We start from the raw sequence: 27992 nt of genomic DNA on the forward strand, positions 1-27992 counted from the left end.
CTGAGAGCACAGCACAGCGCTCAACTTACGTGCACAGCCGCCTCGAGAGCGCGCCGCTAGCGTCTGTTAGCATTTACCTGTTTACTGCAGTAAAACCACTCCTGATGGACTGACAACGGTGAGATTTTACCTCCTCATTGCCTCATAGAAACATTAGCATGAAATTAGCACGTAAGTGTGTGCAGTGCACGGGGAAAACAGCCTTATATTAGTGTGATAGCGACTCTGTGTTTGTGTAGCTAATGCATTAGCCTGAGTGAGGTAAACTCATTATAATAATGCAGGTGTTCGCTACGGTGCTATTGTTAGGATTGCACGCACCAGATATGAGCTTTAAAGTCGTTATGATGTTGTGTTGTTTGTCTTGGGCTTAAGTGAAAGATGTGGTTTGTCTTTGTTTTGAAATTGCTAATGCTAATGCTAGAGAAATAAACCCAAATGAAGGTCTTCGAGTGAAGCCATCACTAATTGCAAGGATAATAATGTTCTTGGTGGTGTGTAATGGATGTTTAAAAGTTACAGTGTGGTCAGTTTGCAGTGAAACTCCTCTCTGTGTTTCTATAGGCACCTCAGAGCAATATTTGACATCTCATCAGAAGTGTCAGGAGTTATCATAAAGTATCAGTGCTGTTTCACTGTGCGCTCTTTGATATGTTATTATGTAGCCTAATATATGTTATTATTCGGTAAAGAAACGTTGTGTGTGTATCGAAGTATCATAGTATTACAATTTGATAATGCCTTTCCTATACCATGGTATCTCCTCAGTAGTTTTATAAGGCTGGTTATTGTTGTAGTACACATTAAACAGGGTCTCCTCATAGGCTAATATAACTAATGTTCAGTCACTGTTTCCTGTTGTCTTGCTTTATCGCGTATTATGATGAAATAGCCTACTGTATGAAGTTCTTTTAGCATTTACTGTTTAGGAGCAAATGCCGTCAACGTATCGGACGATATGTTAATTTTTTATGTTATCGTTATCGATAAGAAAATTTTGGCCGATATATTAAAGCCGATAAATAATGTATCAGATGCGCATTTTTCGACATGATGGGTTTGAATTGCTTGAAATATGATTGGAATCACTTCAAAAAGGAAAATACAGCAAGTCTGTCATATCGGCTACATAAAATAATAATGAGAACATTATTAATTTTTGGATAATTATTATTAATGGATAATAAAATTATTATTTTATAATTGTGTGTTTGGGATGTGGATTTTAATGGTGAGAGAGACTTTTGTTTTTGTTATCAGGCTCTCAAAAATTATATAAAAATTTGGATTTAGATTTATCGGCCCATATATCGGTTATCGGCATTAAAATATAAAGAGTTATCGGCCAAATCGGTGCATCCCTAATTGCCATCCATGCATACAAAATATTAAATTTTTCCACGATTGGCATGATTTCTTTATTTCACAAAACTGTTTGTGTGATACAGCTGTCCTGATATCATAATGAAGAAAAAGCCTAAAATGTAGAATCAAACGTAGTCATGCATAATCATTTATTAATCTTATTTCTTAGAAACTTAACAAAACTCCTTCATTGCTTATTAATTTTTGAAAAATATTTTTCCACCAAATAAAGGTTACTCGGCCCAGCAAATATGCGTGACGTCTTTTTATCACACTTTTGCGCATGCGGGTCAGTATTGGACCACGATCTGTTCACACTGGAATCTGACATTGGCCACATTGTCCCCCTGTGGTGAAAATACAGTTTTTAATGTTGTTTATGTGTCTATGTGGTGTTTTTAATATGCTTTAAGACAAACCATGTGTAAATTCATGAGTCGACACCATTGCTGAATATTTTCTCCTTAAAACTGCAGTGAACCAAAGACAGTCTCAAAAACACGCTTTGAAATCGCTGGTGTTTCTGACGTCACAAACGACCTTGTAACCAATCAGATCAACGTGTGATCGTCAACCAGTGGATCTCTGAGCTGAGTGAGTGAGTGGAGGCGGGGCTCATTTGCATATTCATAGAACCGCGTATACTAAATGAGGCAAGGGTGTCGAGTTACATTCAAGATATTTTAAGGCATTAAGATTTTATTTTCAAGAAAAAAAAAAAAACGTTTAAATGTGTCATTTTAGTGATCAAAGATTAAGGGATAAAATTGACTACAGGGGGACTTTAAAACAACAATGTGTCCTCTGACTTCACTACTGCTGGTTGTAATTTGCACCTCATTTGCATAAAGTAGGGGTGTGCGATCCCAGTCGACTCCCGAACTCCCACCGTAGGAGTTGATGGAATCAGCCGAATTTACTGTTGACATTACCTTGTAATGATGAACTCAACATTGTTACCTGTTGCGCTGCCTACATTTACCGAGGTAAAAGACATGAGAAACAGCCGTGGTTAAATATGTCAGAATTAAATAAATGAGAGAGACAGTATTCTTTAATTAATCTCGTTATAATGGTCGTATGATGGCGCTAAACACACACGAACAAAAAAAAAAAGCTGCTTGGACAGGAGAGTTTAAGATACTAAAAATTTAAAATACATACAATATGGTTTTACTTGATGTTTTTGTTCTTGGAGTTTTTAATGATTTATTGTTAGTGTAATAATTTTGATCAAACATTTGCCTATGTTTACATGGAAATCCTTATTTATTGCATTAATATAAAATACAAAGCTGACGTGGAGGTTTGTATAATTACAAACTTTAGTCATTATTACTATTATTTATATATTGGGGTGGTGGTGGCGCAATGGATAAGACACATGCCTTTGGTGTGAGAGACCCGGGTTGGAATCCACTGTGAGACACCAATGTGTCCCTGAGCAAGACACTTAACCCCTAGTTGCTCCAGAGGCGTGCGACCTCTGACATATATAGCAATTGTAAGTCGCTTTGGATAAAAGCGTCAGCTAAATGAATAAATGTAAATGTAAAATGTAAATGTATTTATTGTAAAGTATTGTAAAGTAAAGTATGTGGCCGTTGTTTCTGCGACACTTCCTTCTCTCTGATGCACAGTGTAATACGTCTGTGGCCGAAATTAGAGAATCAGTGTTGTGCTGCTTTATTTCTGTGTGTGTGTGTGTGTGTGTGTGGAAACGAAATTATTTCAGAAATGTTTGATGAATAGAAAGTTTAAAACAACATTTATATGGAAGATAATCTTTTGTAGCATTTATAATTGTCAATTTAATGTGTCCTTGCTAAAAAAAAAATTTATTTCAAGCGTGGCGTGCAAATGAGCGAATCCGGCCACAGCAAAGTAGTCATCAACGAGGGTCGATTCCTCGCTGGAAGTGTGAACGGGACTTTATGCTCACCAAGACTGCATTTATTTTATCCAAAATACAGTAAAAACAGTAATATTGTTAAGTATTGTTACGTAAGGGAGTGGGATAATGCACACCCAGCCGGTTGTTATCTCAGAATAAGTGATTACTTATCACATAAGTAAATAATTAGACATGAAATATTGATCGCGGAGAGAGCAGTTGCTAGCGCGGCAAGCTCAAACTAGACGGACATTATACGGTGTACCGTCACACACACCACTTGTTACACGGCATTTCGCCACATAAATAATTAAGGAGATAAGAGAGATTGATTTGAGATTAAACTGTTTTAAAATCGTACCTGTTTGTTGTCCAACAGTGTACAAAACAAAAGAGCGTGTTCACAATGCTGAATGGCATAATTAAATAACTGTACACAAAATAATTTTTAAAAAAACAATTTTTTTTATTTTATTAGCTCACCAAATGCAAAACTTCCACAAAGAAAAACCGTTCCTAGCGAGCGTATAGCGCTCCTGACTTCAGTGACCCGGATGAGCCTGTGTTTCTGTTTTCAGCCGTTGTTATCTGGGAAAAACACAGCGCTGGATGCCGCGATTGACCAATCAGAATCAAGTATTCCACAGAGCCGTGTAATAAGAACAATTTAAAATAACTTCTATTTGAATATTGTAAAATGTAATTTTGCCTGTGATCAAAGCTGAATTTCCAGCATCATTACTCCAGTCTTCAGTGTCACATGATCCTTCAGAAATCATTCTAATATGATGATTCTCAAACGACTCGATGGATGAATCCGTCTCTCTAAATCCCTCCTTTCCGAGAGCCTGCCCTGCTCTGATTGGTCAGACGGCCCAGTCTGTTTTGATTGGTCACACTAGGCTTTGCTACGATAGTCGGTGTTGACGGTGTTCTGTTCAGAAGCTACACCGGTTACATCACTTTTTATTGATTTATTTTTAAATAAAATAATTTAGTTCAGTTAGAGAACAGACACTACAATTCTAAAACTGAACGTGTCTGCTTAATAAATCGTGAGCTGAGCGAGAGTCGCGTCAGATTTCATGACAAAATGATGCCGGAATATTTGGTGTCAAAGCGAAATGTAAAAGCGCCTATTTAAGCGAGTTTGTCATTGTACTGTTTTGTTGTTGTGCTTTTCAATAAGAATAATAGGCTCATGAACTCACCATTCAAGCAATCCGCCCCCGAATTGGCGCTAATTTGAAAGCGAAAGTAAAATGCGCAAAAAATATACATCATTAATAAATCATACTTACAGGATGTGATTCTGAGGATCAAGTTGGTCTAAATAAACTGGGTACTGACCCATGGAGCAAGCGTTGGGCGAACTCAGAGATTTGAGCAGCAGTCGTCAGTGAAATGTTGTGTTGAGCTCTGGGGCCAGTTTCACAAAGATAGACTTTGACTATGGCTTAGATATAGTAGATAGTCAGACTTCAGATAGACATCTAAATCAGACCGTTGCACAAAGCACTTAAGACTCTGACTATCTTAAGTAGGACTACACTGCAATGCATTCTGGGTAAAATAAGACACAAAACAAAAAACATGGCGGATCGAGTAAGCGCATTCAATCGCTCAGTGCAGTTTACCCCAGCGGGAAATATGTGTTTGTTGGAGGAGTATAACAGTTACAAGGACATTTTACTTGGGAAATTTAGCGGAGAATGTAGTAACAAGAAGAAATGTTTAGATTATGAGCCATTTTCCCTTTTCTTTTGGCAGTTTGTAATGTAACTGATTGTTACTGCTGGTTGCCAAGGTAACAGAGTCTTAGCCCTAAGTTAACCTGGGGCAGAGCCATATAGAGAGAGAGTTGCGACAACGGAAGTTCAAAATGCTTAGTTGTCACGTGATTCGCGTAGACCTCAGATAGTTCCAGGAAGTGCTTCGGAATCAACTAGCATGCTTTAAAACACAAGTTTATTTGATTCAGATAATCTGATAATATACAATCTTATTCTTTAAACGTCTTATCTTTTAAAACTGCATCACAAACGGTCTGTTCTACCGCGCTGCTGTTACTTCCGGGAACTATTGAAAGGCTCTACGAGCCGCCATTGCTGTAAAAAAAGCGTTCCATTGTAGTCAATGGAGTTGTCGCAACTCTCTCTCTATATGGCTCTGGCCTGGGGGTAAGAGGTGTCTAATGTTTTTGGTCTAAATTAAGTCAGTCTTTATTTTTGTGAAACAGTCTAACTTGCATTAGACTAGTCTATGAGCAAATTTTAGACTTGTCTAACACTATAGACCGGACTAGAATAGCTTGGTGAAACCGGCCCCTGGTCAAGTTGTTCGCGGGCGAATCTAGTGACGTGGAACCGTAACGCAGTGGGATTCGAATTCCGGATGACTTCAGCTCGGTTCTTTCTTTTGGGAGACAATAACTTTATTTATCATGCACTTTTGACTTTACAACTTTGCAGAACGTTTACGTTCACAGACAGCTATATTACACACTGCATCAAAGGGAATATTCGAAAAACCATAATAGGGGCACTTTAAATATTTTCATATATTTTTTGTAGCCTGGAAATCCAGACCTAAATCTAAAAGATTAATGGTCTGGCGTCGACTAATGAAACTCGGCCAGCTCGAGGGGCGGCACCAAGCGTGCATTTGAAAATCTCACTGCACGCAATTGGATAACACTACGACCAATCACAACAATAAACCCCATATGCTTAGCTACCAGCGGAGCTAACTGGTAGATTACTCTTGCCGTATCCGGTCGGCAAAACAGCAAAAATGTCCTTCTTGCAAAGGAAGGATTCGAGCGGCGTCTTCTGTTCCTGTTTTAGATAAAAAGCCAAGTCTAACTCGATCATTGTAGCGGCCAAAGCCATTTCAAACAACTGGTGTTCATCCACAGCCATCTTGCAATGTTTACTAATGACTTCGACATCACAGCGCTGTCGTCATCTCGCCTCTGGCCCGCCTATATCAGATAACCCGATGTGATTGGTGCAGCTCAGATCGAGGGGCATATTTAATGAGCATCATTACTAGACACCAGAGTAACTTGCTGAGCAAATTCAACTTGTGCTCTCGCAAGAACTCTGGGTTACCAGGGTATCCTATATTTTTTGTGGGAACAGTGATAATTCTTTTTTGGTTGTTTTGATGAACAGGAAGATCAAAACAACAGCATTTACACATGATAGATAACCTTAGAACTGTAGAGTATTCAAGCTCTAAGGAAAGTATATTATTTCTCTTATTTGATGGTTTCCTCATGGATGGTGACAAACCTTGTTGTTTCTCTCTCAGCAGTGTCTCAGTCTCCAGAGGCCACACAGCTCTTTTGGTGAAGGGCTATGGCGCATCAGCACGGCTCGTCTGAGCTCTCCCGAGGCGTCTCGCTCGCGGATCACGACTCCGGAGTGGAAGATGGAGACGACGGCTCCCGCAGCCCCACCACAAACTCCACTATCTATGTTGCTTTCACAGGGAACATGAATGATGAGGACTTTCAGCAGAAGCTGGACACCATCTTAAACGGGATGCCTGATATGCTCTTACTAGGTCAAGATTTGGCTTGAAACTTTGATTAATATTCATGTTCATGAGAACGATGCATTTCTACAGGAAAATTGGTAACACTTTACAATAAGGTTCATTAGTTAACATTAGTCAACTACCTTAGTTAACATGAACTAAGAATGAACTGCACTTCTACAGCATTTATTCATCTTAGTTAATGTTAATTTCAAACATTTACTAACACAATATTTAAATCAAAGGTTGTATTTGTTAACATTAGTTAATGCACTGTGAACTAACATGAAAAAACAATGAACAGTTGGATTTTTTATTAACGAACATTAACAAAGATTAATAAATACTGTAACAAATGTATTGCTCATTGTTAGGTCATGTTAGTTAATACATTTACTAATGTTAAAGGATTAGTTCACTTTCAAAAATTTTTTTGCTGATAATTTACTCACCCCGATGTCATCCAAGATATCCATGTCTTTCTTTCTTCAGTCGAAAAGAAATTAAGATTTTTGAGGAAAACGTTCCAGGATTTTTCTACACAGAATGGACTTCAATGGCAATAAACTATACCACTGTTCAAAGAAGGTTCAAAAGTCCGCCTTAATGCAGCTTCAAAGTCTCGACACGATCCCAGTTGAGAAATAAGAGTCTTATCTAGCGAAACGATCAGTCATTTAAAAAAATATATATATATACTTTTTAACCACAAATGCCTGTATTGTACCATCTCTGAGATGCGCCAGCATTGCGTCATCGCGTTGGAAAGGTCACGCGTCACGTCATCTATCTAAGTTATTTGTCTGTGTTCTCCGGTTCAAAAAGCTAGGGAAGGGCGAAAAATGTCATCTCATTTTCTCCTCCAACTTCAAAATTGTCCGACATCTTTGTTTTAATTTATTATTTAAAAAAAAATCGTGACCTTTCCAACGTGATGACGTAATACGTGGTAATACTTGTACGATGGTACAAGACGGACATTTGTGGTTAAAAAGTATATATATACATATCTTTTTTTTTTTTTTTTTTTTTTTTGAAAATGACCGATCGTTTCGCTAGATAAGACCCTTATTTCTCGACTGGGATCGTGTCGAGACTTTGAAGCTGCATTGAGACGGACATTTGAACCTTCTTTGAACATTGGAATCGTTGGTTGCCATTGAAGTCCATTCTGTGTAGAAAAATCGAAAAAGAAAGACATGGATATCTTGGATGACATCGGGGTTGAGTAAATTATCAGCAAAAATTCCATTGAAAGTGAACTAATCCTTTAACTAATGAACCTTATTGTAAAGTGTTACCAGAAAATTATATTTTTTAGAGTTTATACATGTGATTTAAATGCTGTTTGTTTAAAAAATATAAAGTTTCATGCTGTCTTTGCTCAGTGTTTAGTGTGTGCAGTTTAGGACTCTTTTGGTTCCTTTTCATGAAATGACTTGACAAGTGCAGTTTTATTTCTTGTATTGTTGTATTACAAAGCTAACAGACATAGACATGGGGTCTTTAAGCTTTTTTCCCATCTCCATTGGCTTATATTTCTCCTGTCCTCCACTCTGTGTCTCATGAAGGTACGAAGAAGCTGGAGCCCGAGCGCGTGGAGCCGTGGAACAGTGTGCGTGTCACGTTCAACATCCCCAGAGAGGCGGCCGAGCGACTGCGACTCCTGGCTCAAAACAACCAGCAGCAGCTGCGCGACCTGGGCATCCTCTCTGTGCAGATTGAAGGTACATTTGGCTCATCCAAACCACTTGCAATACATCTTTGGCTTTATTAGTGCTTTGTATTTTTGTAATAGAGGGTATGCACTGGCGTCACTTTCCCGGCGGATCACGCCCCCCTCAGGCGGACTGAGTGGCAAAAGAGCTGTTGCGTGACTGGATTTAATAGGGGAGAACGCGAGTAAAACAAACGATTATCGGTTTAAACTAAAGCTTGGACTTCGATATAGTGCTCCTTACAACTTACCACAGATACAGTGATCCATGGATATTGACATGTGGCCAGGAATCGTGTTTCCTGACATTTATATGTGCCTGATTTCGACGCCGGGGAAATGCATAAAGCAAATTTTCCTGTGAACGCTTTATATAAATACACTATAGGAAGGTCTAAATCCATGTGACCACTCATATCAATGTTATATACAGGGTTCGTACGGTCATGAAAAACCTGGAAAAGTCATGGAATTTTAAAATGGCAATTTCCAGGCCTGGAAAAGTTTTGGAAAATGAATAAACTCAGAAAGTTTTGGAAAAGTCATGGAAATTTGTTTTTCAAAACATCCGTGTTCTTGAATTTGTTTAATTAATATTATTGGTGAAACAAATTGCAATACTTTTTTCTTTAGGGTGATCAGTCGAATCACGTGACTCACTTGCGGCGGATTTTGATTGTAGGTGGGCCTCCAGAAAACTAGATGGGCCAAAAGAAATGGGTTCCCCTTCATGTCCGTTTCAGCGCTTTTCTGCGGCACTGAGGACAGCGACTAAGTAGCCATACCTGTGTGGCTCTTGTGTCGCTGTCCTCAGCTCAGTGCTTCAAATGAAGATAAGCTGCTTTGCGTTTTCATATTAGCTTTAGCTACCGTCTGTATGCGCCTTTCCATAACAGATTTGAGCAAAACTTTTTTTTCCTTCTAAATATCGATAAATAACTATTGCAAAATGACGGCGTTTACATTAACCGATGTTAAGCGACTAAAACTTTATTTTTTCCTCTCGCGATCAGTCATTCCAAAAAGCATGGCAACGGAGGACTTTAGTAGGTTTATATCTCAGCCACCGGCCTACAAATTATTATTATTAATGGAAGGAGACGTGTCTTATCCAAGCATTAATGTCAGGGAAAGACCCTTTTATGCGAACGGCACATATAGTATATAGTAGCCTATATATATAGTTTATTTTATGAATTTAATAAAGAACCCTGGCTGTCATGTATTCTTTCTGTCCAAAAGGTCCGTGTTCTTTTGTGTCCACTCGTTTTTCCTTTAACCCCCAAATGAAAAACGAAAAATGAAAAGTTGTTGTAAGTAGGCTATTTTTAAAACGCAAAGTTGAACACCAACATTTGAATTTGAACTATAGGCTACACCAAATACTGCGCGAAAAAAAATATATATATATCGACGAATTTTCAGATTTTTGTTTATGACTTTTTGCCTCTTTGTTAAACATTTTTAATACATACAAATTAATATGGATGATTTTTTTTCTTTAAAAAAAATGTCTTTTGTCTTTTATTTTCCGTGTTCACATTTATGAGGAAAAAACAATGTTACATGACCGTTCTCCATTACGGTAATGAGTGCTCTGAAAGCGGCACTAAAAGACTTTAAAACTTACACAGAGACCTCAAACAGAAAGCACAAAGCCTTTCTAAAGAATTTCGTTTTGTATTAATTGTATCTTGATTTTAAAATATGTTTCATTAACCAATTGCTTAATAAATAAAAAGTAAATTGCAGAAAATAGATAGGCTAATCACGACACAGAGGCGCCGGAGTGAACTGGAGCTTAAGCTATCTATCATCCATGAACCGAAACTCAGCGTAAAAGGTAGACTACTCGCCTCACAGACCTAAACAAAACTGAAATATGCCTATATCTATTATCTACAGAAATCTTTACTTTTAAACAGAACCATTCAAAACAAAATAAAACGATGCAGCCTAATCCGTATGAAATGTGCATTTCTCTCTGGCGTGTTCACTACTAAGAAGATCGCTAGTCAGTCAACTTCGTCTTTGCAGTCGACATAGAAAACACTTGTTTATTAATAAACAATTAAAATTGAGAGAGAGAGAGAGAATATAAGATTAGTTTGACTCATTTTGAGGACTGTTAAGATAGCGAACGTTCACCGAATTCTGATTAGTCGAGAGGATTTATCCGTTTAGGCTAAAAGGTTCGGCGCTTCGCGGTTTGGAAAGAAACTGCATCTTGCAGTGGCCTACATTTTAAACAAGGAAATATAGCGATTTGGCATGAAACGTTGATGGAGCAGTGAATAGGGAAAATCTCTTTTTTTTTTTTTTTTTTTTTTAATGGCGTTTATCGCGTTTTGGAAAAGAGCTCTTCAAGCACATTTTTCATCCGCTACTAACGTTACCCGCCCGCAAGGAGTTCATTATCCACCCGCATCCCCGCCCGTGAATTTTAGGAATGTCACAATCCAAATTTGTATTCTTATTTTACATGTATACACAGACGTTTTATGGAACATTATGTCATGAATATTTACCTTTAAGTCATGGAAAAGTCATGGAAATTTAATGGTAAAAATGTGTACGAACCCTGTATATAGTCCAGCCCTAAAACTTGTATAGTTTTTTTTTGTCAGTGTTTATTTAAAAACATCCAATTATGCGGAATATACGATGGTAAATATTTAATTGATGAGTTGTCAATACAATATATAACAATACAATATATAGGGTGTGATTTTTACCCCTAAATCCAGCTGTTTCTATGAATTGCTGCAATTTATTTGCTTCTCTGTTCTGTAGCTTTTGGCAGTCTGTAAAAATATACCTCAGATTTCTTGTCAGATCTAGTTGTATAGTCAAACTCAAAGCTCTTTCCCGTTTTAGATGTGTTTTAGATGTGTTTTGTGTGTTTTTCGCGGCATTCGCGCTTAAAGGATAATTCCGGTATTTAGCACTTTGAGTCTCTTTTCTGGTTTGTTTTGGATGAACTAGAGTGGTGGACACAGAAGTTTTGACGATGGGTCCTGTCTCGACCTTTTGACTCGTTTAGAGTCGCCTTTGACCGCTTCAGAGTGGCTGGCTACGGGCATGCACGAACATGTCCTTAAAACAGCCCTTAACGTTCGTTTTCAAAACAGTGCAACTCACCGAGTGGTTAGTGGGATTCGTTGATGATTAAAAACAAATATATCGGCGCAATGTGTGATTTCAATCCGTGTTATTTGCTATAGTGGAACTATTTTTTCAGATACCTCACAACCGCGTATAAACTTCCGCTCGATATTTGAGTCTGAAGCGCAGTAATATCAACCAGCAATGAGTCCTCCAACAGAAATCAATGGGATTTTACAAAATGCCAAATAAAACACGGCAGAAACGTTCGCTATGCTACTTGTTTTGGAACATCAACGAACACCACTAACCACTCGGTGAGTTGCACAGTTTTGAAAACGAACGTTAAGGGTTGTTTTAAGGACGTTCGTGCATGCCCGTAGACAGCCACTCTGAAGCGGTCAAAGGCGATACTAAACGAGTCAAAAAGTCGAGACAGGACCCATCGTCAAAACTTCTGTGTCCACCACTCTAGTTCATCCAAAACAAACCAGAAAAGAGACTCAAAGTGCTAAATACCGGAATTATCCTTTAAAACAAATGTCTTTTTGCCACTTACCGCAGTCACTCCGGCTGACAGTGACGTCACACGCGTTATTACGTTATGATGACGTATAGATATAAGTGTGATTTCAGCCTTTGTTCTACAATCAGCAAATGTGTTGATTCGTCTGACGGGTTCGTACAGGTGAAGGTGCTATCAACGTTGCGGTTGGGCAGATCCGAAATCAAGAAGTAAGGGTTAACGGACCCCTCGGTGCACCTGGTCAGATGAGAATGGATGTTGGCTTCCCCATGCAGCAGGGCCAGGGTAATTATGCACAAGTGCTTATCTTAAAACAGTGTATTTCAGTCCTGCTCCCAGAGTTTAGCTCAAGCCCTAATCAAACACGCCTGAACAAACTAATCAAGGTCTTCAGGATGACTTAAATTTCATTAGGCACATGTATGCTGAAGAAATGCTTGTTTTTCAGCTGGAATGCGAATGAATAACCCTTCGGTGTCCATGATGCCCCCTGGGGCTAATATGGCACCACAGGGAATGGTACCCAATAGTGGTGGACAGATGCAACCAAGAGCACCAAGACCACCTTTACAGACAGGTAATGCTTTAAACGTCCACAAGACATTTGTTAATTCAGTGATATGACTCCTGTTTTTAAGCTCCACACGGGACTGACCTGATCAGGCCTGGTTCTGCTAAAGTGTGCACCCTCAACTAAAACTAGTAATAGCATATTATTAGTGGGTCACAAACAACCCAGTGCATATATGGGTTTGTTTTTTGGAGAGCGTCAACGGTTTCTATTTACAACGAGTTTTGCAGTGTTGAGCAATGTAGCCAATCACAGACATATCTGTTGTTTCTTGAGACACAATGGCCAATCCCAAGGTGTTTTAGGTAGTCAGAATACAGCAAAATTAGCATAAATGGCACCAAAATTCGAGATATGGGCGCAAAAAAAAAGCGCCTTTACTAGTTATTGTTTTGAATATTTATAATGCATGATATAGTTAAGCAATATCACACGAGCAAGACGGCTGATTTTGCTAAATATCAGCACGATGTTGATTTTACAAACAATTGTTTCAAACTAAGTCAGAGCTGTGGCTCAGAGTCAATGTTTTAATGACCCATTCAAATATCGCACTGTAATGGGAAGGGTAGTTCCTGAATTTGCTCCTAACAAGAAATGCAAGCATATTTGTAATTTAATTTGTAATGTAATTTTTCAAGCTGAATTTAAGTTTTAGTACATGCACCAAATTAACTTTGGAGGTTTGTGCTTCACATGATCTTCGTCACTCACTTTATATTGAAATCAGGCAAATGGAAGAAATTGAAGCAACTGTGAAGTTTTATTTTTATGTCTCCTAATTTAATGATGATGATAATTTAAACCACACTTCAACTGTTGGTTTACAGGAGAGTAGGCACTCCTCCTCTGTTGCCAGATCACCTAAGACCGATATTAATCAAATTTAAAAGTAAAAGTTGAGGTGATTTGTGGGTTAAAGATTGCTATGCAAAGCAACAAAAGAAAAAGGGTTATTAACAGGGATGTAGTTCTCATTTTACCCTTCAAAATCTGTCACCTTTCTTTTCCAGACACAATGGATCCCATGCTGTCAGGGCTGGCCTTACAGCAACAGCAACAACAACTCCAGCATCCTCAAGTGGGACATGTTCCACTCGGCAACTTAGGCCCACAGGGACATCACATACAAGCCATGCAAGCAAATCGACAGTTAAATCCAGCAGCCCTACAGCAACTTCAACAACAACAACAACAACAACAACAACAGCAGCAGCAGCACCAACAGCAGCAGGTTCAGCTGGCTCAACTAAGTGGTGCACGTGGTCCTTTCAACCCCTCTAACCAGATGCCTGTACCTCCTGGCTGGAACCAGTTGCCCTCTGGTGTTCTCCAACCACCACCTGTCCAGGGTCCCATGGGGCCAGGTTGGAGGAAAGCCCCCCCACAGCCACAAATGGGGCAGCGTCCACCCTCTTTGGCATCAGTTCAGACGCCCAATCATCCACCACCACCATATCCATTTGGAAGCCAGCAGGCTGGACAGGTTTTCAATTCAATGACACCACTTCAGCTGCAGCAACAGCAGCAGCAGCAGCAGACAGGGGTAAACCAGTTTGCCACCCCTCAGCCCAAAGGCCCTCAGGGAGCACCAGGTGTAGTCGTCTCAAGAGCACCTCCTCCTCTGCCTCCTTCCTCTGCCGCGCAAGGCAATCTTGCAGCTAAGTCCCCTGGGTCGTCGTCATCTCCTTTCCAACAGGGCTCACCTGGAACTCCTCCAATGATGGGACAGGGACAGGGGCAACTTGGTCCACGTCCCACAACCCCCCAGGGGTTCCCACAAGGTGTTGGGTCTCCAGGGAGAGCTGTGATGGGACAGCCAGGAAACATTCAGCCAGGCTTTATGGGCATTCCTCAACATGGACAGGTTTCTCAAGGTGGTATGGGAGGTATGTCTTTAGCTGTTTCATGCAAAAGTGATATTATATTCAGGGTTTGTACGAGGTGGTTTGAATTTGACTTTTTGAAATGTGAAGTCCTGAAAACAGCCATATTTACGAAGAGGTACTTAAAGTGCTTGACTTATTTAAATACAATATATATATTTAAATACTATGCAATGTCATTTTTTTTTTTTTTCGAAAAAACAAAAATGCAATCTTTTCACCCAAAATGAACACTGCAGCCCGTCTGTTAAACCCCCATCAGACCTTTCCTCGATACGAAGTACGCCAACATTATAATATAAAATATTCTTTATTGAACAATAATAGCCATTATAAACTTTGTATTTAATATATATTATTAAATGCGTTGTAAGTTGTATTTTGGATACCTTTTATATCTGTAATTTCACTTTAAAAAATCCTTAAAACATACTAAAGATATTGTTTGATAAGTGCGATCTCTGATTGTAGTCCTTGAAAACCGAAAAAGTAGTGCTTGAAAAGTCCTTGAAAGTCCCGCAGTTTCATTTTACAGTATCTTTATGAACCCTGTAAATTATGTATTTGGCTGCTTGTAATCGATTTTATATAACTTTTGCAGGTATGCCCAAACGAATGCCAATGGGGTTCCCAAATGCTCCTGTTAATCATAACTTTGCACAAGGACAGGTTACTACCACTGGAGCAGGTAGTACACCCCAATTACAAAATAATCAGAGCGTGGCAAACACTGGTAAGATGTGCACATGTAAAGTGTATTGTTTTAATTTAGCTTTTGTTCTATTGAAGTTTGAAGTTATGCCCCCTTTCTATCTATACAACTTTAATTAGTTTTCAACACCTCTGAAAATCTTTCCATAGGTGTCCAGTCTTCAGCCTCAGGGCCAAACCACATGCAGTCAAATCCCCTTCAAGGTGCGGTAATGACCCACCACACTGGCATGCCAGCACAACCCCCAGGCACCCCCTCAGGAGGAAGTATGGGGCAACCTCAGCAAGGGCTTCAGACTCAAATGATGGGTGTACCGCAGACCCAACATCAAACACAGGCAGTGGTTTCCTCACAAAGTCAACTTGTACAAAGCCAAACAGGGGGCCAGACTGTCCTGTCCAGGCCAGTGAATACCGGGCAACGAGGAATGACTCCTCCCAAGCAAATGATGCCACCACAGGGTCAAGGGATCATGCAAAACCAAAACCAACACAGTGGAGGACCGGGACACCAGGCATTAATGCTTCAGCAGCAGCAGCAGCAACAACAACAACAGCAGCAACAACAGCAGCAGCAAAATGCTATGATGGAGCACATTGTAGCTAGTCAGATACAGAGGCCTAAAGGTCAGCCTGGGGTAATGCCAGGCCAGATGATGAGAGGTCCTTCACCCAATATTCAAGGTAATCTGCCACAGTTTCAATCTCAGATGGGTCAGCAACAGATGACTCCGCAACAGCATCAGCAACAACAACAACAACTGGCTCATTTGCAACAACAGCAGCAACAATTACAGCAACAGCAGCTACAGCAACAACAGTTACAACAGCAGCAACTACAACTGCAACATCAACAGCCACAACAGTCACAAATGCAACAACAACAGCAGCTACAGCAACAACAACAACAGCTACAGCAGCAACCCCATCAGCAAATGGTACAACAACAGTCTCAACAAATTCCAATTAATGGCAACCCCAACCAAGCATTAGGAATTCATGGGCCTCAAATGCGACTTCCAGGAAATCACCATTTAGTACAGCAACAGCTTCAGCAAAAGCAACAGCAACAGCAGGTGATGCTGCAGCAGCAACAGGCTGGTCAGCAACATCAACATCAGCTTGGAGATACTAGTGGAAATCCTGATATCGGCCAACAGATGGTTCCAGACCTGCAGAATCAGCAACAACAGCAGGGCATGTTGGGTTCTCAACATTTACAGGTTGGCAATGGCCATTTTCCTGGTCATGGCATGCCCTTCAATCCTCAGTTTGCTGGTCAGCTGCAAATTGGAGGCCCGTGTGGGCAAGCAGGTGGATTTCCAGTAAACAAGGATGTGACATTAACCAGTCCCTTGTTAGTAAATCTTCTCCAAAGTGATATTTCTGCCAGCCAGTTTGGTCCTGGTGGGAAGCAAGGAGCAGGTGGGGTTGCTGCTAACCAGGCTAAGCCTAAGAAGAAAAAACCTCCTCGTAAGAAAAAACCAAAAGTAGGAGAAGGACAACAGTCTGCTGATGGTCTGTGGTAAGGGCTTTTTATTCTTTGATTTTTACACGGGAGAAGAGTAAATGACACTGTTGCAAATAACTACAAAGTTTATCTATCTCTGTCTTAGTGGTCTGGATTCAGTGCCTCATGGAATGGAGGAAGTAGAGATGCAAGGGCTGGGTAGTGATCAAGGGGCCGGCCTTGACTCTAACTCCAAACTCTCTGAATTCGCAAATCGGCCAGGTAAATAATCAGATCTCTCTTGTTCGATGATTGATTGTTTTTAATCAATTGTTGTGCAACTAGGGATGCACCGATATCAGTATTGGTATCGGGCCCGATACTGTGCTCTCGTACTCGATACTGTGCTCTCGTACTCAAAAAAGCAAAAAAGAATTCCGATACCAGGCAGCGTGTGCACAGTGTTTATGTCCAGACAAAGAAACACTGACAACAGAGAGTATAATGGGGATAAAATAAAAGGATGTCTGTGGAGTAAATGTATCTAATTAGTGGAATATTAAACAAAATATCGGTGCACTAGCTGATAAGCGAAAAACGTGCTGTGGATTGAGTGTGCAACGACACAGTTGGCAAACTTGAGCATGCCAAGCGCATCCCTTTTTCACAGACATCAGTGGAAAGTTTGCAGTTCAGTCGGATGTCAATGGCAAAGAAAGTAAAATGAGGCATGTAGCTTATTATTTACGAGAGAGAGAGAGAGAGAGAAACTTCTTTGAATGCTCTTGATTGCCGACCGTTCACCCAGCACACGTGTCATTTGGATTAAAAATAGGGCTGCACGATTAATCGCAATTTCCATGTAATCGCACTTAAATCGAGATCGCTTATCGCGATTTTAAAATCGCAAAGGCTGCGATTATTTTTTATGCGCAGTTTGTCATTGATGTACGGCTCTGTAAACGCTGCTCCATCTGAAAGCACTGTGAGTTTGAGTCACTTATAACGTGCATTTGAAAAAAACAACACGAGTCAAATATCTTTCCAAACACGAGAATCATTTATGAACCTCGTTTTAATAACATGCAACATTTAATAACATGCATTTACTCCAAACTCACTTCATAAGGACAGTTGAGCTCATCCTTCTGTGAGATGATGAGCTTCTGACACAGAATAAGGCAGTTGTGCATTTATAAGTCATGTTTAATCAAAGCGTTTCAATCTTCTGACTATTCAGCTACAGCGACAGGGATTTCCTGGAATGATGCGCAGTTATTGTACTTCTGCGGCGGGGCATATTTAGCGTGTTTGCGTGTGAGCGCCCTCTGGTGTTCAAATGGGGCAGTGTTTACTACCGATCAGCCGCACTCCACTGACAAGCTGCGCTTAAAATAATCGCAGCCTTTGCCAAATCGCGTGCGGTTTTATTGCGATTAATCGTGCAGCCCTAATTAAAAATAATCATATATGCAAGTAAAGCATGAACCTCTTTGAGATTTATGTATAACCAGTGGTTCCCTATGTCATTACAGGACATTTGCAAGTCAAGAAGTTTCATGAACTCAAACATCCGAAGTACATACCAAGAAACCCCGCGTCTTAGTGTTTGCTGCTGTTACAGACAACGCGTGAATACTGAATTGAATTCTCTTTCACGTCTTGCACTTGTACGGACAAATTCACACAAAATTATGTAAAAACACCAGTCTTGGCGAGTATCCCAGTAAACATAGTCGGTTATATCTCAAGTGAACGTAGACAGTATATTCACGTGAAGGGAGAGCAGCCTAATAAACCTGCTGCTGTGTTTTAATGTTAATCCAACAAAGGACAAAGAAATCACTTGGGCTGTAATCAACCAAAGAAAATCTTGGTCTACTGAAGTCCTAAAATTATCGACTAAAAATTATGTAAAAAAAAAAAAACGTTAAATGAATTAGCTGCGCACTGTGTGCAGTACTTGGTAGCCTTGTTGTCCGCCTAAATGAATTATAAATAAACATAAAAAACTAGTAGGCTATTTGCAGTATATTAAATCGTTTTTGACCTAATTATTTTGCATTGAAATGAGTCTGACACACGAGTCTGTCGGCTCTGACAGCGTTGCATCACGTCCACCTGCGCAATATCATAGCCTATAATTTCCGAAAATAGTACTGTTGTCAACTAGTGATATCATCACAAGAACTTTTGAGGAAAATGCAACATAATTTAGACAACTGTTTTTGTCATATGTATTATAACAACTGACAGACACTATCATTTCAGCCGCTCTGTGCAGCTGCTCTGTGGAGCTCAAATTCGCGGCTGTATCCCTATACATAACACTTTTTATTTACTTGCATTTTATTTTTAGGTCAGCCTGGTCAGTCTGGAGATCAAAGGGTATTACAGCAAATGCCAATGCAGTTCATGCCCCCACAACAGCAGCAACAGATGCAGCAAATGCAACAGCAGCAGCAAATGCAACAGCAGCAGCAGTTACAACAGCAGCAGCAACAAATGCAGCAGCAACAGATGCAACAGCAACAGATGCAACAACAGCATCAACAAATTCAACAGCAGCAAATGCAACAGCAGCAAATGCAAATGCAGAGTATGCAGGGTCCTCAAGGCCAAGCTGGAACATCACAAGGACCCCATCATGTCCAGACCCAGATTCATTCTTCACAACAGTCAATGCAGATGCAACAACAACAACAACAACAACAGCCGCCTCAACATCTCCAACAACAACTGCAGTCACAGCCACAACAACAACAACAGACACAGCAACAACATCAGCAGCAGCAGCAACAACAAATGATGCTGCTGCTTAAAATGCAACAAGAAGCTAAGAATCGAATGCCACTACAGCAAGGTGGACACATGCCAAAGGGTTTAGTCAATCCCAATGATCCATCTCAGAGAATGCCGGTATCGCAGCCGGGCAGCATTCCTGTAATGATTGATCTTCAAGGGCATGGAGGCGTTCCACCTTCTCCTGATAAAGCCAGAGGCATGCCACTCATGGTGAATCCATCTCTCACTGGAGCAGCGAGAAGGACACCCCTTTCAGAGGTTGGACAACCAACACCACCAGAGGAAACTCCTGGAAACCATAGCTTGCAGGACCGGGGACCTCTTGAAATTGGTCAACAGTCAGGAAATGGAAATCAACCAATGATTCCCAGCCAAGGCCCTAATACTCATTTAATGAAATCTGTGCCTTTATCAGTGCCCCACCAGCCAGGAGCAAGTCCCCAACAGCAGTCTCAGCAAGTGGCAGCAATGGCTAGCTCACATAATATTCACTTTCCTAATGCTCCTCCAACTTCCCAAAGTTCCCGCCCTAAAACCCCTAACCGAGCCAGTCCCCGACCATATCACCACCCTTTAACTCCAACCAACCGTCCACCTAGTACTGAACCCTCTGAAATAAATCTGTCCCCCGAGAGACTGAATGCCTCTATTGCTGGTCTTTTCCCTCCAAAAATTAACATTCCTCTGCCACCGCGGCAGCCAAACCTTAATCGAGGCTTTGATCAGCAAGGTCTTAACCCAACCACCCTTAAAGCAATTGGTCAGGCTCCACCAAGCTTAGCAACTATTCCTGTCAACAATAATACCAGTGGCAACAACAATGGCCCACAGTCTTATCCGTCAGGTGGTGGCATAGTAAGCTCTGGAGGAAAACAAGACAAACAGACTGGTGTGGGGCAAGCTAAAAGGGCTAGTCCCAGTAATAGTCGACGATCCAGCCCTGCTTCAAATAAAAAAGCTGCCACTCCAAGCCCAGGAAGACAGAAGGGTGCCAAAACTTCCCTGACAGCACCTCCACATCAGCAGCAAATCATGGTTAGTCCACAGAACATGATGGTTAGTCCCAACTCAGTGCTCCCAACTACCTCTGCCTCTTTACCATCAGCAGGACCTGGAGAATCAACACAGAGTTTAAATTCTGTGCAAACCCAACCTGGCAGTGCTGATTCAGTCAGAGATGGCCATCCAGAGCAGCATCAGCCAGTTCAGCTAAGAGAGCAGTCTGCACCTAAAATGGCAAGCCCTCGGGTGCCGTCTCAGGAACCCAGACGGCAAGAGCCTAACAATTTGGTTGAACAGCGTGCTGAAGATAAACAACCACCTCGGGCTACACCACAACATGACCCCTCTGCTGTATCACCAGCATTTAGAGATGCTCCAACGTCTCTAAATCAACTATTGGACAATGCAGGTTCCCAATCTTTGTCAATGAAATCTCAAAATATTCCTCAAGTGGGTGGAGACCCCGTGCAGAAATTGAGCCCTCATGCTCCCCTAGCTCAGGAGAACCAAACCAATCCTGTTGTTTCACAGAGCACAAATATTGGCACAAGTGAAACGGATCAAAAACCTAAATCTGCTGCAGTATCAAGTCCAAATTTTGTTCCCAGTAGCAGTGCAAACCTGCAGTCTGTCAGTGCTGTATCAAGCGTTAGTTCAAACCAAGCTGTGCTGTTAAGCCTCACTTCAATTCCCAACCCTTCAGTAAGTTCGAGTCACAATCTTATACCCATCTCAAATCCATCTCAAACAGTCTTGCAAAGGCCCATCTCATCAGCACCAACTCAACAAAACCAGATCACAGTCTATGTAACCTCCAATCCCATTAGCTCTGCTACCAACACTGCTTCTGTAGTTCCTTCAGCTATTGTTTCCAAGGTACTGGCAGTTCCCAATAAAAACATAAGACCTCCAGATATTCGTCATCAAAATCCTGCACAAACGCGTCCACAGTTCATCACAACAGGACCTGTGTATTCCATATTTCAAGCTACGTCTGTACCGTCAAGCACTAACGTCATGTCTCAGCCTGTCACAATGGTTGGTCCCATAGTTTCTGCCAATATCCATCTTACTCCTACCTCTGTGTCAACTACATCCCCCTCTGCACCAGCATCAACACCTATGCAGACAAGCTCACCCGCCGTCAGCATAGCTGCTACTCAGCAGGGCCGCACTGTCATTGGGCAGCTTCAAGTTCAAGTACCTTTAAGCCAGGCTTCCTCTGTTAGTGTCGTACCACCAACTCAACAGCCAAGTCCCGGTGTCTCTGATGCCAGTGGCTCGAAACCTAGTCCTGTTGGGCAGTCATCCTTACATTCTGGCATGTCCTCACCCTTTCAACAGCGTTTAGCCTCTCCACCTGCTTGCTCTAGCCCAGGGGCTACAGCTGTTTCCCGCAGAAGTCCCCTCTCACCAACAACAGTCTTAGCCAAAAGCAGTTCAGTCCAGACTGTTGTAAGCAAAAATACTGCTCTCACCGTCTCTTCAAGCAGTGAAAATGATAAAAAAGTGCGAACCCCTGCCACTCAGTTAGGAAAACCTGTGGATGTTGCCACAACACATGCGTCTTGTGCGGTTACATCTGAAACGGTTTCTGCACTCCAGCCTTCTGCTCCAGTGGCTGTTCCAGCTGCTCAAATATCTCAGCAATCTGCACTTCCTCCAAAAGTGTCTTCTCCTGAACCGGTGCCCTCTCCTTCTCCAGTCCTTACTTCGACACCAACGTCTAATATGCCACCGCCAGCCTCTACCTCTGGAGTGCTTCACCTGTCCAGTCCTGTTGCTAATTCTTCGCCACCCTCTAGTTTGCCTACAGTTTCAGTTGCTGCATCTGCTCCAGGACCTTCCACTACATCTTCTGGCTCCTCCACAGCAACATCCCCTCAACTCTCTGTGGAACAGCAGCCTTCTTCACTGGTGGAGACTAGTGTACCCGACTCCGCTGAAACCAAAGAAGCAATTGTTGATGCTTCTAACGTCTCAGGTAACTGCTTGACGATAATACAGGTAATTTCATTAGTTGTCTAGTCAAACATGAATGATTTTTTAATTCTTAGTTATTCTTTATTTTATTTAACGTAAACTATACAGCTCACCCTGAGGCTGCACAAGAAGACCAAGCTTCATGTGACCAAGCTGGTAAAGACTTTATTTTTTATATAAAATAAATTTTTACCCATGCAAATGAAAGTCAGGCAAATGGCAACTACCTTGAGCCCAAAGTATACTTCGGGTTTTAAGCATACGATTAGCGTATGCATACGGCTGAACGCATAGCCTTTCAAAGTACACTCCATCTGATAGTGTGTGCGAACACCATAACACTGTAAAAAAAAAAGATGGACGACGCACCTTCACTGTCTTCCATTGTAGAAAAGTGAAGCCGCCAATGTCCCAATATGGCGCTGACATCTTGTGCTGATTTGGGACCTGATTCTGCACAGTAGTGAGCGGGAAGTAAAGCCGTGATATCAAGGTCCCGCCCACAATCCCGCAGAAACGGTTTGGACAGTTTACTGCAGAGCAACTCATTAAGTAGGTGTGAAATAAACAGTTTTGGAAGTTGAAGCTACAATCTCCTCCCGAAAATTCCCCAAAAAGTAATTTGGTGCTTCAGTGACTACTTTGCTCAGATAAGCTGTCAGTCACACAGCTGTCAATCATGACGTCACATTCCCGTTTTAATAACATCAAATAACTAACTAAAACCAAACTTATTTAAAAAAAAAAACGAACACCTAAACTTACATCAGCGTGATAAAACGACAGAAAATGACAAAACATTTTTGGGAAAATATTATTTGAAGTGTAATTTGATTGTTTAGTTTGCCTCAGGTCCCATTAGACTATGGAGCGGGTGGGGTTTATGACCTATACTGGAACCAACCACCTGGGGGCAATCGAGACATTTTGTGCGGTACGCTTGTTGATCACATGCACACTAGGGGTTGAACAGAGTACCGGTAGTCGACTTTAATGCTCTTTCATACATGCTTTAAGCTTGATGACTAATTGCTGATCATGGCCTATAGAGGACAAAGCAGTATAAGAAATCTTTTGAAGTTAAATCGGTTTAAAATGACAAATAAATGCATACGCTGAGAGCTTTACATAATAATATATGTTTGATTATTCCATCTTGATGCTCAAAATTGAGTGTGTGAATGCACGTATTACACAGCCTATTGTACAGGTAAGTTAACCGTCGTTCTAAACTGCTGTCGCATAACGCACACACACAGACAGTAGTGCGCATATCTCAGTCAGATCGCGCGCACACAGAATCATTCAGTAGCGCAGAAATGTATTGTAAACTCTGTTCTTTGATTTATCAGTAAAATACTTAGAAACTGAAAGGTTCTAGCATATATTTCTTAGTAACCAAAACCCACAGCTTCACTATTAGTAGAGAGACACTGCCGGGTAGAATTAATTCACACGCAGTCGCTCTCTCACTAATGCATAGATATAAATGTAATGTTTACTGAGCTGCTTTATCTATTTAGAACGAGCAGAAAACTGTGAGAAATATATCAACCCAAAGACAAAAGAACTGATACAATAAGCTGTTATGTAGGAGCTGTGCACAAGGCAACCTGCGTTCAAGTCTCAGCTCGAGGTTCAGGCTAATTTGGTCATCAGTGATGCATCAGCGACTAGTCGACTCGACTTTCATCATATAAATGTCGACTTTAAAAAATCTGAAGTTGTTCAACCCCTAATGCCCACTAGACAGTTTCTCCTTTGTCCAGTGTCTGCGCTATTTCTCTCCGGAAGTGCATGTGTGAGTACTGATGAGGAAATTTCCATCATGTGCACTGTATACATGCTCTAGTTAGCTCATACAAAAACTGAAGTATACTTTAGGCTTTAGCGTATGCTAATCTAATTAAAGATTATGTAATCAAGACTGGATCCAGTCCTCGACCAAAATCATTTCTTGTATTCCGAACTCATGCTTTTTGCTCCACTTTCTAACAGCTTGACTCAGACAAACTCCCAGGGATGTAGCCTGAAGTTGACATGTAGAAAATACAATTCACAATCAGTGTTTAACACAAAACTAATTTCAGTTCTCTCTATTTACAGGTCAAGGGGTTACTACCACTGCAGCAGAACAAGGGTAAGGCAATGTGTAATTCTCGTTCGTCATCAATACGCTATAAACTTGTTCAGCATCATGTGTGAAGTCTGTCTTGCAATGTCTTTTTTCACCTTTATTTTCATTATTCTTTACCTGAATTTTAACATGAATATGTTTTTATACTTTTGTTGATTCAGTGTTTCAATCAAAGAGTAATTTTATTGGTTAATCTGAATAAGCTCACCTCATGACACTAATAATCATGGAATGATTCATGAAATCATTCTTTTATTTGATCTGTACTCAAAATATGGGCAAGGAGAAAAAAAAATGTTGTTCAGCATCAAAGCAGTTTACCGCTGTTTTTCCACTTCTATAACAGATGGGCAAAGAAAAGAAAGACGCCCGTCAACTTAGCCCCAAGGTATGTATATACCAGACCTGTAGATTCAGATTCCCTGCACGGGGCAGCGTGGCCATTTCAGTAAATATGGTCATGAACAGGACGGACGTTATCTGTGGTAGATGAGGAAAAACAGCAAGTATGAATTCCTCAGTTGTACAGGGGACAGATGTGGTAACTTTCTTCATTGAGAAACAGTTGATTTCCAAACGCAAAGAAAATTAGAGTGCATATTAGCATACAAGTTGACTGTACGACTGCAAACTGACCGTGCTCTGTGAACGTTTCGGTTGATTTCTTAACCCCACTGCCCTCCTTCCTTCTCCAGGGATACAAGAGCCACCACTGAGAAAGCAAAAGGTCCTAGTCGACGAAGCTCACGAACAGACAAGGAACCTGAGGAGGAAGCATCCGACAACGGACAGAGGAAAAGAGCTGCTAGGCCGGGGTCAGCCTCATCTAACATAGGAAAAGGTACAGGTTAGCACTCTAGTCAACTAAATGGAAAAATCAGCCATAAATTAGGGGTTGCCACGACTACTGATTTCTCCTAGTCGGTTACTTGAGTGCTCATGGTTTGTATATAGCATACAAGTTGCATACAATATATAAACTTTTTATTTTTTTTTTTATTAAAAAGTTCGTCGAGACAAACTTTAAGTTGGCTTGAGAAAGCCGGAGCCATAGAAGTTTCTTATGAATTTACACATGGTTTGTCTTAAAGCACATTAAAAACACCACATAGACACATAAACTACATTAAAAGCTTGATTTTCAACTTTAAACGGTTTTATTGCACACCTTCCAGCCAATTAGAATCGATTATTCAGACGGACTATGGTATAAGCAGCATTAGCCTCTTTGTACAACATTTCAACAGTGTAAACAATAACAGATCTGTACTCACACCACTTAGATCTTTAATCAACCCCTTCAGAATAGTTTATTATAGTATGAGACACAATTCATGTGGTGTGTTCACGGTCACATACTCTCTTTGGTCGCGGTCATGGCTCATGTTAAGATAAACAGGCGTGTTGTGAAGAATGCATGCGCTCCAGTACTCGATGGCTTCCTACAGCGCCGACTAGTGGTGAAGTAGTGCATGATTCTTTTATATAAAAGAGTTGCAAAATATACAGTACAGGTCAAAAGTTTGGAAACATTACGGGTTTTTTTTTATGTTTTTTAAAGAAGTCTCTAATGCTTATCAAGGCTGCGTTTATCTGATCAAAAATACAGAAAAAAAAACAGTAATATTGTGAAATTTTATTACAACTTAAAATAATAGTTTTCTATTTGAATATACTTTAAAAAATAATTTATTCCTGTGATGCAAAGCTGAATTTTCAGCATCATTACTCCAGTCTTCAGTGTCACATGTGACATCCAGTCTATCACATGATCCTTTAGAAATCATTCTAATATTCTGATTTATTATGAGTGTTGGAAACAGTTCTGCTGCCTAATATATTTAATGAATAAAAGGTTAAAAAGAGCTGCATTTATTCAAAATCAAAAAATATTTTCTAATAATCTAAATCTTCTTTACTATCACTTCTTATCAATTTAACACATCCTTGCTGAATAAAAGTATTGATTTATTTCCAAAAAAGTAAGAAAAATAATTACTGACCCCAAATTACTGACCAGTAGTGTATATTGTTGTTACAAAAGATTTCTATTTTTTTTTATTTGCTTTTTTTTTTTTTTATTCATGAAAGTATCCTAAAAAAGTATCACAGGTTATGAAAAAATATTAAGCAGCAGAACTGTTTCCAGCACTCATAATGAATCATCATATTAGAATGATTTCTAAAGGATCATGTGATAGACTGGATGTCACATGTGACACTGAAGACTGGAGTAATGATCCTGAAAATTCAGCTTTGCATCACAGAAATAAATGATAATTTAAAGTATAATAAAATGAAAACCAATTATTTTAAATTGTAATAATATATCACAATATAAAAAAAAAAATCTGTTTTTTTGATCAAATAAATGCAGGCTTGATGAGCAGAAGAAACTTCTTTCAAAAAACATAAAAAATAGTAATGTTTCCAAACTTTTGACCTGTACTGTAAATGTATATAGAAACTGTATGTGTAAAAAATAATAATTTGATAATACTAGAATAAATTGCTCCCGTAACGGATGTTCCTCTCTGTAATGTTTTGACGGTATGTCCAGCATAAGATGTTTCGGCTAGGAGAAAGCATCCGCTGTGCATCACATGACCTGTTAGCACCAATGCTGGATTGCCTGACTGAGATGTGTCTAATCTACCTTTTCTTTCCACCCTCTTTCAAGAATCAAACACTGGAGCCAGTCCCACCCAGGCAAAACGAAGGAAGTCAAAGTAATCATGAATAAACCTGTGAATTGTACATTATTTTTTTGTTCTCTGAACTTGTTTTATCTGCTGTTTTTCCCTTTTGGTCTTGAGCAAGATAACCATGTACAGAAGTTTTCTCTTTCTTTCATTTTTTTTTTAATCATGATACTGTATTTTGTCCCTGGCTACTAGATGAGATGATGTTTAGAATTTGTGTATGATGTGTTTGTATGTCTTTGTTTTGGTGTGACTTTTTTATTATTATTATTATTATTATTAATATTGATAAATTCTAGATTAATCGTGTGATGCAGACTAAGAATAGAATAATGTCTGTAGAATCACAATATAATAATGTGACAGAATCAGAATTTGTACTTCCCCCACCATGACTTATATGATGAATTAACTGTATTTCAATACCAATGTTCACCCATTTAGCCCCTGGATCACATGCATTAAACTATTTTTACAAGTGTACATCTGACTTGTTTTTGTCTCTAGATGAGCATGCTGCTAATAGAAGCTCCCTCTCAAATTGTGATGTTTTTAATACAAAAGTACCATAAGTTTCATTTAATTTATTAGAAAT

General features: G+C 40.1%; 1 protein-coding gene across 5 annotated transcripts; it reads left to right on the forward strand.

Annotated features, from left to right (window-relative positions):
* On the forward strand, positions 1-27880 carry ncoa6 (nuclear receptor coactivator 6). Of its 5 annotated transcripts, none has more exons than XM_084427960.1 (15): positions 1-118; positions 6575-6829; positions 8374-8529; positions 12313-12435; positions 12599-12727; positions 13735-14610; positions 15209-15340; positions 15469-16843; positions 16935-17050; positions 19128-22559; positions 22667-22714; positions 24665-24698; positions 25042-25083; positions 25391-25536; positions 27376-27880. In XM_084427960.1, the coding sequence occupies exons 2-15, from the start codon at positions 6622-6624 to the stop codon at positions 27426-27428; spliced, it is 6870 nt and encodes a 2289-aa protein (XP_084284086.1). In that variant the 5' UTR covers positions 1-118; positions 6575-6621; the 3' UTR covers positions 27429-27880. The 5 variants fall into 5 exon arrangements, with proteins under 5 accessions (XP_084284086.1, XP_084284088.1, XP_084284089.1 ...); XM_084427961.1 differs by having other exon boundaries at positions 10-118; positions 6578-6829; XM_084427962.1 differs by lacking the exon at positions 25042-25083.
* Positions 27881-27992: the final 112 nt, after the last annotated feature.

Source organism: Rutilus rutilus, assembly GCF_951802725.1.
Source record: "Rutilus rutilus genome assembly, chromosome: 13".
In the NCBI taxonomy this organism is placed as follows: domain Eukaryota; kingdom Metazoa; phylum Chordata; class Actinopteri; order Cypriniformes; family Leuciscidae; genus Rutilus; species Rutilus rutilus.

What these genes read in the sequence shown, in the direction of transcription:
- ncoa6 (XM_084427960.1), top strand. Translation starts at nt 6,622, where the DNA reads ATGGCGCATCAGCACGGCTCGTCTGAGCTCTCCCGAGGCGTCTCGCTC. An exon ending in GCCTGATATGCTCTTACTAG is followed by an intron (nt 6,830 to 8,373) that starts GTCAAGATTTGG and finishes TGTCTCATGAAG; the next exon opens with GTACGAAGAAGCTGGAGCCC. An exon ending in CAGTCTGCTGATGGTCTGTG is followed by an intron (nt 16,844 to 16,934) that starts GTAAGGGCTTTT and finishes TCTCTGTCTTAG; the next exon opens with TGGTCTGGATTCAGTGCCTC.